General features: G+C 48.0%; 1 protein-coding gene across 3 annotated transcripts in view; it reads right to left on the bottom strand.

The window, feature by feature from the left end:
* Oatp30B (Organic anion transporting polypeptide 30B) overlaps nucleotides 1-18185 on the bottom strand; it is a 228164-nt gene that overhangs the window by 38255 nt on the left and 171724 nt on the right. For all 3 annotated transcript variants that reach the window (XM_084591734.1, XM_084591736.1, XM_084591735.1), the window contains one exon: nucleotides 2695-3226. In XM_084591734.1, coding sequence (XP_084447860.1) covers nucleotides 2695-2988 — 294 coding nt within the window. In that variant the 5' untranslated portion in view covers nucleotides 2989-3226. The remainder of the gene's footprint in view (nucleotides 1-2694; nucleotides 3227-18185) is intronic.

Raw genomic sequence — 18185 nt, 5'->3', positions numbered from 1 at the left:
TGTCATTTTCCTTCTGTTCCCTCTCAGAGGTTTATCCCTCTTCTACCTGGCCATCTAACCTCCGCAAGCCAAATTCCTCTTCTTCCTCCTTGTTTGGCGGATGGCGTGGTGTCTGCAGGAAGGCTGTAGACTACCCCGATACCCTATCGAAGCATTGGGCTTGTTCGTTCAAAATGCTATACCCTGGACAGTGGCCCTTTAATGGCCTGACGCAATAGCATAGGCGACCACCCGAGATATAACGTCCGGCTTTAATAAGCCGTATGAACGTGCAGCCTGTAGCGAGCTTGACTGGGCATCCACGAGCGCTAGAAGGTTGATTCTTACTCCCCCTTCCCACATAAAATGATCAACCCGAGTAGGCAGCTCCTCCCAACTCATGCCATGTGGTCTCCGCCAAGTCGCACAAACCATCGAAGAATCAGTGCTCGGTCACTAAGCTGCCAGATACCACATGAAAGCGCCATGTCCGTAATTTCGGCTCACAACGTTGACGCGCCGACGCCGGATTTTCTGTGTAACGGGGCCTTTAACGCTATCGCGTTTATAAGTATAGCACATATATCTCGGTGCGCTGCTATACTTGCACATGGCGCTACCACACCCGTCGCGCCAAGTGCGTGCAGCAGCCCAGCGAACAATAGAGACTTTAGTTTACCGTGGCCGCTTTTACCGCGGCCGTCTACCGCTACCGCGCGCCGCCACAGCATAACATGCGCTGATTGGTCCCTGCGTGTCGAGTCCGCCGGCATTTCACGGGAACGTGGCGCCATCTGTCATCAGGGTGGTCTGCGCATGCGCATTAACGCTCGCGCGGTAGCGATAGGCGGTGCCCGTCAATGGTAGCGCTAAACTAAAAGTCTCTGATAAGGCGACGCCCAGGAAGCGCTTGGTAGTGACATGAGGACGAAGTCCAGATAGCAAAATGGCGACGCCTAGGATAGAATGCTCTCTACAAGGACGCTTGTAACGACGTCACACAGAGGCCGCCATGTTGCGGACCAAGCACGGGAGAACCTTGTGCACTTTAACAATCTAAGCACCGGACCGAGATGCTCCGATCAATGTGCATAGTGAAAGTATAAGCCCATGTGCACTATCATGGCGGCCGTGACATCACGTTGACGTCAGCGATTCGCGCCACCCACTCCAATGAAATGCGCGAGGACTGAAAGACAGGCCTGCGGTCCGTCCCCAGGAAGTCCGCGGGAGCCCTGGTACACACGTATGGTGGCTAGAAGGGGAGGTGTGAGCATCGTCGCGGGCGCGCCGTGTTCGGAGGCGCACTGGTGTTTCATGCCGCCGCGGGGCGGCGCGCACGTCGCTACCGAGATCCGTCGAGAGCACCCGCCGACCGCTGTCGCCGCACGTTTCGTCCCCTACAGACAGGTACTGGCACGCGTTTTCTCAATGTCGGCGGTGTGCTTTCTTAAATTTGGGATCGCTACGTACCGACGTGGCCATGACACAGTGATTTCTAAATAGCAAAGACACTGTTTTGCACCTGGATGCAAAGCGGGCTATGTTTCGGCCCGGGAAGAAAGCGTCTCTCTTGGCTCTCTTACCTATTGGTTCAGTTTCAATAAGTTGAAAACGGATAGCATCATGGACCTCATCTCTTGCCTGTCTGTGAAGAGATTAAATATGGTCGGCTGTGAGCAGCACAAAGTGGAAGTGACAAATCAAATCATTCGCTTCTTCACACTGACAAGGATGCATTTTCTTGTTGCTGGAGAAAATGCATCCAATCAAAAAAAGAGAGAAAAGATGAAGTTCTTGAAGTTGAGACGTACTACTTAAATTCATAATGTTAACACAGCCAACAAGTTGTTTTTTTTTTTTCATGTTATTGTACACTACCCACATTGTGTCGTCTGTTGTGAATTTTTTGTAATGTCTTCTTCACATTGTTACAAAGGTCCCATTATCTGGCTGTGTTTCGTAAATTCGTTTATGAATGCATCTGCGTTTGCCAATCAAACCTCAATGCCATGTGTTTTTAGCATTGCATATCAACTTCTTTTTACTTGCCTTATTTATTTCCTTGAGCACAGTTTTTGTGTAACTTGCAGTTCTACCCTACATTGATGCATATTTTCTGTTCATTTTCTTTTGATGGTGTTTTTGATGTTCAGTTGTAAGAGTGCGTCAAATAAAATCATGTCTTTCTTATTAAAGCTTGTACGATATAACCCTAGCTTTTTGATGTGCAAGTCATCAAAACAAAGCATTCAGGTATTGTTGCTGATGCTTCTACCTGAATTGAGACGTCATGGAGAACACTGCGGCGTCAAAGCAAAAACTGCACGGACGTTGTTTTGGTGACAAGCTCACGGCAAGTCATTTCATTTGATTCACCATCTTCCAGCGCTTCGGGGTGCCAGCGGCGCACGCAGCTAATAGGCAGGGAAGCAAGTTCAAACATAGTTTTTAGTGCCAATACATGCTTTGCTGCGAGCTGTGAGAAAAGTGCGCCAACTAGCCTTTGTTGTAATCCGTACGGTATCGTGAAATAGCTGCAACGGAAAGCGGCTGCTACGGCTGCTACGCGCGCGCGCGCGTGCGGCGGGCGTCTCGGAGCCGATGGCAGCGCCGCCGCATCGGGATGAATTCTCGCTCCCTCTCCGGCGCCCCGATGCTGACACCTCTCCTTCTAGCCACCATAACACACGTACTGGCCAAGTAGTTACCCACCTGGTGGTGTCGCTGTTGCCACTCGTAGAGGGGCGCCAGTGCCAGCGTGGACTCGGACTGGGCGAGCGGCGGCAGCGGCGTGCCGTGGTGCGCGTACAGGCCCATGGTGGTGTAGATGCTCAGGTCGCGGGGCCCATAGTTGCCGGCGCTCTTTGTGCGACGGTGGCCCCGCGCCCAGTGGCCGCCCGCCTGCTGCTGCTGCTGGTGCGAACTGTGCGGCGTGAAGTGCGAGTCGTCGCGGCTCATGAAGCACGGAGCCATCTTGGCGCTCAGGTCCAGGCAGCTGGACGTCATCGTGGTGGTCTCCTTCTGCTGGCACCGCCAAGGGCGCGCCCGCTCCTGACAGCAGCAGCAAGTGGCCGGGGGATGATGATACCCTTCCCCGGAGGGTTTGCGCTCGGGCCTAGTGCAGCAGCAGCGGCAGCGTCGCCGGCTCCTCCGGCCTCCTCGTCTCCAGACCGCGGCAGACACGACCACACATGGCTGCTGCTACTATGGCTGCGGTCCCCAGACGTTCCGAGCCTCGCACTCACTGATGGTGGATGAAAAAAGAAACAAACAAAGAAACAAACAAAAAAGTCAGCGCCGTGATTTAGAAGCAGCTCGAAATACTATGCACAGTGAGCTCTATGCAAATTCAATCGAAAGCCCTCTGGCGAACTTTGAGAAGGCACTCAGGGAAGTCTAGTGAGAAAGATCGCATCGCATATGCGGCTCAGAGACGCCTTCTGAAGGGCGAATAAACAAAAACAAAAAGCTATTTCACTCCCACTCTTTTCATTTGCAAGTTACACAGCTCTCGACTGAGGGTTTGACCTTTAAAGCCGTTATGCTGAAACGGCGCGTGAGTTAACGTCAGCGCTAGCGAACGGGTTAGGTTTAGATGGGCGCACGGTAGCCGCATCGAGAAGAAGCTTCTGTCCGCAAAGCTTTTATTTAGAAAGAAAACGCCTAAAGAGACCGGCCGCGGCCACTGCTCGAGCAAACACACAGAAGTCACGAGCCAGTTCGCAGTCCATGTTGAACGGGCTCAAAGCGATTGGGTTTTATTACCCCAGCCACTTCACCCTTTTAAATGACAGGGAGAATCGGGACAGCGACTGCCAGAAACTGGACCGCACTGCTTACACGGGAGCTTCGGGTCAAGCACTTTATGTGCGTGTACCGCTTACACGAACATGGGTTCGCGATCAGCCGCGCCGAATGGATGACAGCCGAACAAGCTACCACGCAGCCCCACCGAAAAAGGTAGGAAAAAAGGAGAAAAGAATGATATACAAGAAACTATACAAAGCCTAAAGGTGATGGCGGCTACAAGTAGAGCAAGGTAAAAAAAGAAAAAAAAAAAGAAGAAGAAAAAGGTGAGCATCAAGCTTTGTTCAGACCCCGTAATTTGGCACGAATGACACTACAGCAATGACGCGAGCGCAATCCGGGTGTTATGGTTGGTACAGTACACGCAACACAAGCTACACTACACACCCTGCTCAGGATACGACGGGGAAAGGGATATTAGTATACGCATAGCAGACCCGCATTTGAAAGACACAGGAGACAAACAAACAAACAAAGACGCTAGACAAAAGCCAAGCCAAGGCGGAGATGAAAAGGGGAGAAAACCAGGTCACATCGCGGCCGCGGTTGTCCACAAGCGCTGCTCCGATCCTGTTCCCGAATGCAGCCCACCCAGGCACACAGAACGACCAGAAATTCTGCGGAAAATAAGGCCTCGAGTACGACGCGAATAAATAGGTACAAGAACCGTACATATACACCGTGTATATAGGCCCCAAAATAGGGCATATTTCCTTACCAGCCCCCAGTCTGGCGAGTCAAAAGGCCATTACTGCAACCGCTGCAATGCGATTCGATGGTCACTGCTAAGTGCCTACAACCGGTTTTCACAAGCAGCGATTAACCCAACGGCCGAGGGGAAAAAAAAAAAAAAAAAAAAAGAAAAGAAGCAGGCGCATTTTTAATGTACAGGCGGCAGCGCAAAAAACAAAACAAAACAAGCAAACTATACTGTTGTTTTGCGATTTTCGGCCTACAACACACTCAAAGATTCCATATCATGGCGTCCATAGCGAGATCATTCGGCGACACGCGTACTTAAAAAGCCATGCTTTTACTTTGATGCTCGTCTGACGTTTGCATGTGCGTGCGTGCGTGTGCGCGCAAGTGCGCGCTCAATACTCGTAAAATATGTTGGCGGTACCATTCTGCTGGGGAATGGAAGCAGCACACACGCGCGATCGTCGTCATCATCATCATTACCTCGGAAATCGTTACGGCCGAAGTGACATTCGGACAGTCTTCAGTGCAGCATGGGTACCACCACAAACTATATGGAACAGGCCAAATGGCGCGGTAGATCAGCGCGAATATTCACAGCATCGCCGCACTTCGGTTACGGCAAGGTCATGTCGCGCCCGCGTATAGCCGGAAATCGGGATAAAACAAAGGCGATTGTTTTGTCGGACACGGATGGAAATCTTCCACTGTCAATTAAGCGGAACTTCAGCTTCGTTCCACCCCAGTCACATTTGTTGCCGTAGGCTTGGTTTGCACGGATGGCAACATATAGTGACGCTGGCGAGATAAACTATATACGGAAACACGCAAATGTAGTCGGCGTTTACACGTGCCATCGCAGAACTTGCTATAGCGCTCGTGTAGATTTATTAATGAAAGCCTCTACAAAACGTCGATGCTGGGAGTGCTTTCCACCGTCAGTTAGCAGCCTCGGGTTGACATGTAGGGATAGTGCTCTTCCCGTACCCTTTATTTTCAATTTTTTTTTTCTCAGGCCGAACCTACAGCTAAAAAATGCCTTACAGAGCACTGCGGAACTTGCACTAGTAAAATGCGAAAGCATGAAAGTTGGTACTGCTGTTGCGACACTAGATGCGCCGGCACTATTTCGTTTTATTTTCTGTTATGTCACGCCGCCTGATTGGATCGCTTTGCATTACACTCGCGGACCTCGCCCGCACTCGCCCAGATTGCCTATGTGTATGGCGTACTTATCTAGGTTAAATGAAGGCGCGGTGCTGACCGAGGTTCATGAAGACAATGATGTTCGTTGCAAAGCGCGAGTGTGTTGCAGTTTTAAACGAGTCGTGTTGTTATACTGCATTTATCTTTAAGCAGACAGTAAAGAAAAAGAAAATGTAGAAAATTTCGGGAGACACAAACATCGAAATGCGGTAGCCAACTATACGGCTCTTCCAGGGCAGGCAGCATACTTCCCCGCACCGAAGCGCATTGCTTTCGATGATCGAAAGACTTCGATGATCGTGTTCCATCATTCACCTCCTTCATAAACTAAATAGACCCATCAGCATAAACTGTAACGCACATCACAGTTCTTCTGAAAACAGGCAAAAAGCGAATACTGTAACAGCGTATTTTGATATTTGTTATGGTAGGGAATTACTGGGTTACAAACGGGCCTGCATCCCACGGTGTTGAGGCATATGAGCTTTTTAGTTTCTCTTCTTCGGAAATTTTCCCATGCATTAAAAATATATATATAGTATAGCGCTCTCGTGCGTAGGCAAGAGAAGCTGATCTGTTCGTTCTGGCGCGGATTCGAAACTCCGTCGAGGCAGTTTTCCCCATCAAGAGTCAGCTGGTGAGGACATGCTCTGATAGTAGGCTCGGTTATATGGCACTGTAGCTCTGTTCACACACCCAGAGAGCAAATGAAGGCTTTCGCTTTACTAAGCTCCTCTCGCATTAAATTATATCAATAGCTCGGAATTGTAATGACGAGACTTATTTTGTTAAGGGTAACAAACATCGCTAATAATTGTCCGAGCCGACAGAGAAAGCGCATGTCGTGCGTATGCGAGAGAGAATGTTTCTCTTTGGTCAGCTACACATACAGTGCATTACTTGGGCCAGTGTAAGCTTAATGACGTCACCGCGACTGGCGTTTCATTGCACTTGCGTCCCGTTCCTGAATACGCCCGAGGCACTCTAATGCACCCGTCCATGCAGCGTCACAGCGCGGCTTGCATAGCACGCGCTATAACCGAGCGTGCCAGGTCTAAAAATAGAGCCCGCATATAAAAAGAAACGGCATGGGAAAAAAAAACAATGACACAGAGCGGGTGAACAAAGATGATGAATGAGTCAAAGGAACGCCATTGTTCTCAACAACGGCAGGCCTTAGGCTATTATATCATCGCATAGGGCAGTCAGCGTGCCTTTGCACGAAAGCTGGGGATCGCGGAGCGACACACAGTTTACGGCGTCGTTTGCACGGCTTCCGGACTCCCCCTCGCGTGTACTCAATGGAATATAGTGCGCGGAGTCGCGAAGCCCCGATTGCATGGCACGCTTCCCGCTCTCTTCATGAATAATGCCTCTCTAGGCACAAGAGACGCATATGCCGACTATAAAGAGCCCGTATAAATGAACCAAAAAGGGAAAATCTTGAAAACAAACAAAAAGGCGAGGAAGAGAGCCTTCTATTTGCGGAATCAGCGACAAATGACGACGGACAGAGCAGCAGGCTCTTCATTGTATTCGGCGCACAAAGGTTCTGGGACACGCCCGGCCAAGGGCGATAAATACGAGGAAGACCGTTGCGCAACTTTTCCACCTTAAGGGTTTCAAATAGAGATGCGTATTCTTGTGCGAGAAAATAGATTCTGCTCCATACCTTTCCCATAAGCCAATTTAGATTTTTTTTTTTTTTTTTTTTTTTTTTTCAGAGAGAAATGACTGCACCTTCGTTTCCTTCCCCTTGTCCCTCGCACGATCGATATCCTTCGCATTCAAATCGACGACAATAAAAGTTTTACAGTCGATCCATCTATTCATCCATCCGCCACACTTAATCCTCCGCTGTTCTGCTATCCACGCGTGGTGCTCCGCGGTATGATATCCATGAACTCTGTCACTGTACATTCTATAAACTAGGATTTTATAGTTTATGCTATAAAACTGCATGCTCGAAGGAGAACTCGTTACTCATTTACAGAATCTGCCACAGCATAAGCCCATCGATGTAGTCGGCACCCCAGAAAACGCCATACCTGAGACGAACTCAGGCCATCGACGCAAGGCAGAGCCCCCGATAGTCCCCCCCCCCCCCCTCCCCCTTTCCCTCTCTTTTCACAAATGATCACATGTTTCAAGTCCGCTCGCGCCCTGCGGCCGATGTGCAAACAATCAGGCTGTTTATTCGCACTTTGTCTTTCGTAACCATGCACGCCTGCCAGCGTCGCACCACGAAGCAAACATATCTGCGACCGCCTGACAACACCCATTGGCGGCTGAGGAGGAGGCGGCAGCGGCAGCCACTCAGTTTATCGATATCTCATGCATTATAGTCAGACACCCGAACGGTGCCAAGAGAACGGCAATGGTTGTCCCGCTTCGCCCACTGTGACAGAGAACATCCGTGCTCGCGACATACGCATGCAGGCTAAGAGCAGAGCGGTTGGCCTTGCACGTGACATAACCTTGTTTCATGCTGTCTGGCGGCGAAGCCACGCATAGCAACAAAGTGAGTCCCGCGTAAATGAAGTTTCTCTCTTGACGAGGACGCCACCAATCGCCATCAATTCCCCGCGCTTTTTTATTTCTCCAAATTACGTCATATCACCGCCCTTCGTCCTTTTTGAATTACTTGGACGCCCGACTTCGCCTTAACGGAGGCGGCGGCGACTCTAAGCAATGCACTGAGGCGGTAAAACGGAGGCGATAATAAAAGCGGGGGGGGGGGGGGGGGGTCAGCAAATGAAATACGAAAAAATTGATGTGAAGAAAAAGAAATTAAACGACAACCCATGCTCGCGCCTTTCATGAGCGATACTGCGCCTCCCCATCAGGCAGTAAAAACTTTCGCATCGATCTGACGCCGGCTTTGAGCTCGCACTGAGTAAAAATTGCGAGCTCGAGCCGCGGCACGACGTCGATATATATGTACGGATCCTCTGCAGTGCAAACCACATCGGCGCTGTCTTTGACCGGCGCTTCATACGCTCCCGGGCGAGCTGTTGAATTGCGAAAGCTCGCCGACCCGAGGCGGTGTATGCATAGAAGAGAGAGTGAGATGTTTTCACTTGCATCACTACCGCCCGCACTAACGCACTACAGCCCTGCGCTCTTCCCATTTTCTCCCTGTTTCTGAGCAAACTGCGCTAAAAACTACCGACCCGGGGTGGCTGAGGAGTGGCGCTGTTGCATCAACGAGCGGAGAATGGGCGTTTTCCATTCGGCCGCCTCCTTTATGCATCGTGTTCTCTCTCTCCTGAAGTTGCATTCCGTTCAATGGCTCCCATAGCTGGCGGCCAGACCGGACCCCTTTCCCCTTCACCAGTACAGTACAACAAGAGCATTGAAGGACTCTGGTACAACCTTGACTTGCACTCTGTATGCCGCTCGTTACCTCCTGTCTACAGCGAACGCGGACCTTGTCTTTTCTGCCTCCTTTTTCCTTTTTTTTTCCATCGCTCTACTTCGTACCGCCCGTTCGATGGCTCCATTTACTTAGAGCTTCCCTGCCACTCGTTCATTCATGCAGTGATGTAAAACTATAGTTGAAGAAAAAAATTATGCCACAAAGCAAAAGAGGGCAACTATGGAGCAATGGTCTCCGAACCAGATCGGAAGGTGTTAGCTCGAAACAAAGAATTATTTTTCCAGTGGATGCCACGAGGACGGGCTTAGTGGTGTCCAGAAAAGTTTTTGCAGCCCTGGAGTCGAGCAAACCCTGAAAAATTACAGCTGTGAACTGAATTCCCCTCACGTGCGGAAATGTGAAAACATTGCAAGTTCCGTGCTATGGTTCTGTTTGTAGATCGCTAAGCGTTTCGTCGCTAAATACAGTTGCTTAATTGCCGTTATCACTATTACTAACTACCTATCTAATCTGATGTAACATATTTAGTGTTAATGGTGACCTAAATTCCCATTGAAGTGTGTTACGTTTTATTTATCCCATTTTCATTGTCATGACTATCCCGACTAACTAGTAATCTGTACAGAACGTTGTTATGACCTATCTATCTCATTGTCATTGATGATACCCTGTCAGTTGCCTGGTTATCCTTAGTTATCGCCGTTCTTATCATCGTTATCAGATGTACACATCTTGTGGTCACACATCCTGTCCATGCCGCCCATGGGCCAACAAAATACTTTCGCGTTAGTTTTCTCATTGCCTATATATATAGGGGCGGCCTGGCAATATGGGATGCACAGCTGTCTGCATTGCAATTTTAGTACGCCGAAAACTTTTGCGGGCACCTGTCGTGTGCAGAGTAACATACTACTTCAATGAACTCCAGAAGGCTTTGGGAAATGTTCATCAAAGTGAAAACACATCAATCGAAACGAGAACTTATCTTTTCATTTCGATGAGCCAAAGTACTGAAACGGCTCTTAAAAACATTTAATTTCATAACGCCCTAACTTAATGCTTGCACTGTGCTGTTACTCTTTTGTTTTATATAAAATTTAGTAAATGGCTGCTAAATTGTAGATTTCGACGGTGGAACTTTGCGTACTTTTGTGCGTCCCTCTCAGTGTGGCGTCTCGAACTTGTACAGACACATTAGGGCCTCTGCTGCTGAAATTCTTGTTATGCTTGCTTCCAAACAATGTTCTTCCTCGACCATACACTTCATGAGGCTGACAATTAGGCAAGCGTGCTATTGGTTAAAGACAACACTTCCGGATACCGTTCAACTACAAGCCGGCTTCGTAGCCATATACCAACCTAAAGCAAGTTCGCAAGCTGCGCATCTCAGAAATACAAGTTCTATGGACGAAAATCGCCACATGTCTGCCGAAGGCATTGCAACTTGCCGTTTGCTGAGATGGAAGAATGAGTTGCATTCGTTTGACTAAGATATACTCGTTTTCATTGGATATAGGGGCGGTTTCGGTTGGGGATTAGGCAAGAGTTCATTTCACTGAAAAGTCTGCTTAAGCAGTACGCACATATTTGCATATATCCGCCTCACTGTGCTCTTATTCGAGCTCTACCCTACCGAAAAACCAAAAGTTCTACGAGGTAATACCTCATAAAATCTAATCTAATCGCATAGACTCTCATACGGTGCACACCATTATCATAAAATCTCGTACATTGCTTATGATAATGTACAAGGACCTATGAGACCTTATGCAATTATATGCGACTTATGTGATTTCTTATGTGAATTGAGTAAGATTGTGTGAGAAAATGTGAGGTTATTGCCTCATACAATTTTTTCATCAGGGTAGGCAAAGATGTGTACAAGCACCTCCATGCTGATTTACCGGGAAAGCAGACTCACAGGACGGAGTGTTTTAAGTGCACACGTATCTCTCTCTCTTGCACATACCAGTACAATAACTGCTCATGCATACAGTGACCCAACAGACCCGAAAATTTTGAACTCCTAATATAGCACAGAGTGTAAAGTTAGGTGATCGATAGGTGTAATTTGTAATTTTATTCAGCATACACGTCATCGTCCCCCTGCCGTTTCTTTGTAAAACAACAGGACAGTGAAGAACCATCCCAGTCTAAATAAACACATATCCATTCAATCGTTCTGAACCCTTGCAAACTGAGTATCGCGAACAACCCCTCTCCCTACACACCGTCCCCACATACTGATCGTGACCAAATCTAACAATAGTATACAATGGCTGGTATACCTAAATGACGTATGACTGAAATTGGTGTGCCAGAGATTACAGAAAAGAAAAAAACAACAACAATGGGTTAGACTCGCGTCTTGCAGTGTAAAAAAGAGCCAGATCAGCGCGGCCTGAAGACGTGTGCACGGGAGACCGAAGTGCATCCGGGCTTGTGTACGGGAGTTCTAACGCAAGGGCGCGACAGGGTGACGCAAGCTTGGGAGGCACGGCTGAGGTTGATTGACGATCACTTTAGGAGACTATCTCGCAGCACCCATGCCCGCACTGTATGCACGGACGACGAGGTCAAGGCCACGGGTTAGATAACCGCCCCGGGGAAAAGTTTGGACGAGTTTAACGCCAGACTCGGTGGCAACGACCGCCAGCATGGATCCTCCAGCGCAACTTCTGCCTATCTGTAGGAAAGGGGTGAGAGAAATGAGAAGATATCCCGAAACGCAAACAGGCGCCACCTCTTTCTTTCTTTCTTTTTTTTTTTTTTTTCATTTCATTTCGCAAACTTAGATCTAGCTCCTCATCCATGCAGGCGCGCTCTTATAGTATTGGATAAGCATGCACCGGTACACTGCCACGTCACGTGACACAGTCGTGGAAAACAGGCAGGAAGGCGAACACGGAATTCGTCACCAAACTATGCCGGCGAAAATAGAATTCAAAATTTTAGATAGACAGATCCGCAGGCTGTCTACAGAGTGTTTAAACGAATCTGTTAGGATCGCGACTTGTAGCAGAGGAAAGTAACGCGGCGGAAATGATAGCAAGGGACGATCGGAGTGACCCAAAGCCTCCTCGAATTTTTCTAGGGAGTTTTCACTGACCGCTGCTCTCAAGCTTTCAGCCTCGCTTTGTACGCACACGAAGCGGTGCCTTCTATACCTAAACAAGAAGCGCGCATCACAACTTTTGAGCGCGGTTCAGCAAGTGGTTGTGATTATTAGAGACTGATAGAGTACAAAGCCACGCTGCTAAAAAGGTAAAGCTTAGACTGCCCCCCCCCCCCCCTCCACCTCACACACACACCAACACGAAATGACAGGATCACGAACGCAAGGGTATAAAAATGATAAAAGAAGAATGTAGAACTTCGCAGTAAAACCTATATAAACATAAGCCCTGTTCAACTCGCTTGCAATGCTATTTTAAGAGCCCGAAACCACTGGATGTCATTGAACATGATTATGTAAAATCATAATTACAATGTGCTTGACGTCTACCCTTCTAGATACAACATGGACAAAAAGCAAGGCATGCTCAGAAAGATATTTCTGGCTAATCACACCTAATCGCCTTCATTTTAAAAATTGAGAAACTAAACACTGCCGCCAATAACTGAAAAAGAAAATAAAGAAAGTGAAAACAGTCTCTTCGTTTAGCTTCAGCCGCAAGCGACCTACGCTGTTTTCTTAAATAGGAAAAATATTTACACATTTCTGTGTTCATTTATGCCCTTTTCAGAGTTCGGTTATGAGCAATAACCACTAAAGTCGCGCGATCATCGATAAACGCCGCCAACGCCACAAGAGACGGAGAAGAAATCAAGTACCAAAGGAAATTCGGTGCGCGAACTGTGATTCCGAGGACTCACCGCCAGGGGGAGTACCGGACGCGCGGAGGCTAAGGCTCCTCTTTTTTTAAAGGTAGCGACAACTACCCGAGCGCCCTCTCGAGGGGTCCAGGGGCAGCGCTAGCAGACGACGCGTGGCACTCTTTCGAGCGTATACCGCGTACACATGAAGTCGCGCTCGGTGCACACATAAACCGGTGAATTCAACAGATTTGTGTCCTCTGCTGCTAAGGAAATTTCAAAAGACAGGAATAATAACTTCATCGTGCGTGTGCAGCATAAACGTCAAAAAAAAAAAAAAAAAAAAAAAAAACGCGTGCGTTAACGAGCCAGCTCATTCTTCTGAACCATTCTCGACTCAGTACACCGGCTAGGAAACTGTTCAATAATTATGCTTTGAAATTCGTAGCGAACTTAAAATAGAAATGATATTTCAGTAAACTTATTGCGCTCGTTTCCTTACTGAAAAATAAGTAGACAGCGAGTTTTCTGCAACTTTTGGGAACGTCGTTGTGCACAGAGCTCTGATGAAATAAGGGCGTCATTGCGTTTCTAACTGTTCGGGTATACTCCGTTGTACAGACTTTTTTTTTGGCTAGAGTTTATTTCGTTTACAGTATTCCAATAGCTTTATTTGGGAGAAAAAGTCAGTTTCTTTGCAGCTGTGCATTACCAACGCATGTATATCTTCGAACAAATACAAAAAAAAAAAAAAAATCGGGTATGATGTGATACAAAGCTCACGGATATAGTTTTCTGACTTTCTATTCTTTATTTGCTTTATATTCTTTTCCCTATAGCCTGTCGGGCAATAATGTCACCAGTATGCTTGGATGCCGCCTCTTGAAACTTGACGAGTCCCTCGCCTTCAGCGGAACTTGTTTGCATTCGATGCAACGCCGCTAGACTCCTCCGTTAAAACAATGGCTCAATAACGTTTCACACACACGGCTGTTTTTTTTTTTTTTTTTTTTTTCATTTTTTATGGTACAAAGTTTTATTTTTATTTTTTAGTTTTATACACCGATATTTAGCACAGGCAAATTTTGACTTTCCATTTCGATCACTTTGACTCATTCGCAACCTCCTCTTTTTCCAATGTTTCATTTTTCATTTATATCAATTAACTGATCAATTGTACGAACTAAATTTTAGTAATCAGCATAATCAAGCACTGGCTTTTCATTCTGAGCACTTTGACAGCATTGATTCCACGCGTAATATTGCAGTCCTGATCTGTTCGGGAAAGTAAGGAGGCTCGAAACGGCAGTGACTTTTCACTAGACATCCAATTTACAAGTAATGACTACATAGTCATAGCGTTCTTGATATTTTGCTCATGAAATTGCATATGCCCAAACAAAAGCCATCCCGGGTAAGCGAACGGCTTTTTAAGCAGACAGAAATCCCTTCGCATAGTCAGGTGTTTTCCGTGGCCATGAAAATCTTACGCCCGATTTAATGAGGCGATAGCTTCCTTCTGTTGCTATTATCGTCACCGCGAAGAAGGGAAAATTACTTTTTTTGCGTCTTCCGCACTGTTCCGGCAGCCGAAAGTACAGCAGCCCGACGCATGCAGCCGCATGTTACGCGCACGCTTCAAGATTTGAATTCAGAGATGTAATTCTTGCGTCCACTTAAACATTAAGTACTGCATATACACTCCTAAAAATGCAATAGAGGCATGTGAAGCAGCCGCTGCACTAATGGCGAACACGTGCCACAAACCGCAGTTCCGGGCATGCAGTCACGACAACGCTGCGCGACAGAGGTGGACGTCAAACGCAAGGTAACAGAGGAAGCCAAAAAAAGGTGCGCGGATGTATATAATAACAGCAATTACATAAGCAGGATAAGAAAGGGTTGTTCCAAACGTCGGCAGTTTCCTGTAAGCGCGCTTTTTTTTTTTTTTTTATCTTCGACTTTTCTGGACGTCGCACAGATGTTTATTTTCAGCCCGCTTTCCTCGGAACAGGTTTTCACCTCGACTATGATAAGCGCAGACAGGCTTTGTCACATTAAAGCCGCGCAGTACGGCGAAAGCTACACAGCGAGCGTCGGCTAATCGAAAGTTATTTCGCATATCTGATACTTTACATGAGAAGAGGCCAGGACATCGTCGGCGATTAAGGATGACGTATGAGCAGTTAAGTTTCGTGATTGGATAGCGCCTGCAGTGGCGCGCGCCAATCCCGAGAGCGGTTGCTACGCGCAAGTAACTTGGATAAAAGAAAACCCTTCGTTACGACGGTCACATGCACAGAAGGCACCCAACCTCAGCACTTGGAGAGCGACCCGCACGCCGCAGCTTTTGAGCGGTTTCATTGATAAAGGAAGTGTCAGTGTGGCAATGACACGAATATTCATATGTAGCTTGGAGCAGTCGTTGTACTTCGGCGGACGATTGTGCACGTGATACCCCGAGAAAAGTATGTGTGTGCCATTTATCGACAAGTCAGCCACATACAAACGAGCGTGCAGGGTGAAACGCGCGGTTTATTTGTCGCTCCCTCTTTGGTGGGACTGGTCTTGTGCTCTCGTTGCAAGATCAATTACTAGAGCAAGTCAGCCACGGATACACCATCCTTCCTTTGAAGCTACTCGTTTAACGCAAAAAGAACTGCTCGGTTGGAAATGCGCTCCAGCGATCGAACAGTTTTAATTCTCAAGCCAGACCCTAGCTGACCATGTCCCTCGCCTTTATTGCTTCGAAAAAGTAAGGAATGAAACAAGCAAAAAAAAAAAAAAAAGACTAAGTAAGATGGTAATCGTCGCAAGGACTGGAAAAGCACTGAAATATGCGTGCTGGTCTACCAGTGAAAAAGACAGCGAGCGAGGCAGAAAAGACGGAATGCGCTTGTTACCACAAAGGCGCGGAGCCAATATGTATGCGCCTTAGGCGCGTCCAGTGACGGCCGTTTTCTAGCCAAATTGCACCATCGCAAATGAGCGCCTTGCCACCCCGAAAGCCTCTTTTAAGGCCGTTTCAGAAACGTTCCCGTAATAAAATGAGCCTTCTGCTCGAGCGAAAAGATTACAGGTGACGCTATATAGGCTTGCCTGTAACGGCGGTTGCAAAACACAACCGAATGGGTTAAGGGCCAAATTGCGCTTGTTACGGGGTAGCGCTGTGCCACAATGAGAAGAAAAAAAAAATGCAAATAACACGCTTCGCCCCACACCGACGTTTACTTACTAATCAACGATGTATTTATCTCCTCTAAAAATACGCGTCCTATACATGTACAACTTGTGAATCCACCGCGTGCGCACTGTCGCAGAATGAAAGCCCATGGCGAAAGCTTCCGCTGTCCGCCGCACTATGCTCGCGACAAGAGCGGGAGCCGAACGTGTTTATCGTGGCGAGTGGATTAAAAATTGGCTGTGGTTCAGCTCTGGTTAAGCCTGGTTGAATTGCGTTGCGATACTTCCATGGCTGCGCTTATGGTTCAGCATGTAGTGTAGCATGGTGTAGCTTGAGATGTTTAGCTATGAGTAAAGGCATGCCACACAAATGAACGACTCCTTCCCCTTTATTAATCCCGATGAACACACTGGTGGCCCGTAAAACTACTTAAGCATGTCAGAATCAACCTGCCAGGACCCTGGCAATCAAGTTACACCTATAGGCCACTATGGCTTGGTTAAAGCGGGGCTTTATATGTTGGCAGGAGCTGCCAACTTGGGTCTCTCGTTTCACATGGGTCGGTTATGTCAGAATCAGCCTGCCAGGACCCTGCAGCATTCACGTTACCCCTATAGGGCACTAAGGCACGTTCATACGGCTTGGCTGCGGCTCAAGGGCAAACGTTGTCCTTCCAGGGACTATGCGACGGGCTGAAACCTGATGCAGTATTGCTAACGCCATAAAACAAAACTACACCTGTTTGACATCAGTCCAACAAGCAAGTAAACACTATCGAACGAGGCAACGCAGCGAGATGACAATGCGAACATTGTAGGGATGCTAGGGAGTCAAGTTCAATACAACCTTTCCTAACTCCACCATCCTCAAGACCAACAAATGCACAGTTCAAGTCCTCATCCGCACTTCCTTCAAAGCTGCTCTCGATTCATACAGTCGGTGAAGCATCACGGAGAGGAGCAGCGCAAGGATACAAGAACAGAAGGAAAAAAAAAAAAAAAAAAAGGACTAGCGCACACAAACGAACTTGTCGCCAGCTTTATATTAACCTTCTAAGGCATGACCCCAGGTGCCAGCGGAAATTAAGGTCATGTTCTGGTTTGTTGAACCATCCTGGAATCATGCCAGAATGATCATGAAGATCCTAAAGTCGAAATTGTGGCGACAAGTTCGTTTGTCTGCGCTAGACTTGTTTTTCCGCGTGTTCTTGTGTCCTTGTACTGCTTCTCTGCATGCTGCTCTCGCACCGTCCCATGTGCACCTCAACATTGCGGCTGGTCACACTGGAAATCCACCACACCTTCATGCAAACCGCCACTTGGGCTCACAAGAATACCCGCCACCCCACAACCCCTATCCGCATCCACATTCCTCTTTCCGAGCTCAAGACCCAGCCACCGCTAAAGCGATCGCCGTAGCCATCAAAATGAGCGACGCCCACTCCAACAGTGCTTACATATTCAACTGCTCACAAGCGGCCTGTCAAGCATATTCACGCGGTAGTGCCCCACGTCAAGCTCTACGCATCTTGAGACACACATTCTACCAAGATCCCGTCATCACCAGGGTCCCCGGCTACAAGGGCCTCGATGGCAAAGTCACGGAGGAAACCACAGCTCGAGAATATACATCTAATGCGCGTGGCCATCCCCTCCTGTCCTATCCCTTCGCCACCAATGTCCATTTTGCGGCGACACCCCAACTCTAACACATATCGCTTGGAAATGCCCCCCTCTTTGCCCTTCCCCTGTCTAAAGCCGCCCCAGAGGCGCGCAAGGCGGCCCGGCCTGGTGATGCTGGAGGTGAGGCTGACCAGCGCACCACTGGGCGGCCAGCGCACTCTCCCCTTCATCGCCAGAAAATCGCCAGAAGCCTGCGGTGCCCTGGACTGAGGGCCTCCAGGTAAAATCACTCCAGGCACCATCCTCGTCAATAAAAGTTTTATCAAGCAGACAATCAACCTGGCAGATTAGGTTACACAGCAGGCTAGGTCAAACATGCGTGACAGAGTAGGCGACGCTGCAGCTCGCGTATGACCACGAGGATGGGAAATGTGGTGTGATATAGTTCTAATTGGTAAAAGAAACATGTTGCTACTACTACTACTACTAC

The sequence above is a fragment of the Amblyomma maculatum genome, chromosome 1, assembly GCF_055883805.1.
Source record: "Amblyomma maculatum isolate TAMU_Amacu chromosome 1, ASM5588380v1, whole genome shotgun sequence".
Classification (NCBI taxonomy): domain Eukaryota; kingdom Metazoa; phylum Arthropoda; class Arachnida; order Ixodida; family Ixodidae; genus Amblyomma; species Amblyomma maculatum.
The sequence above is the reverse complement of the archived record's forward strand: the minus strand, read 5'-3'. Positions and strand labels throughout refer to the sequence as shown.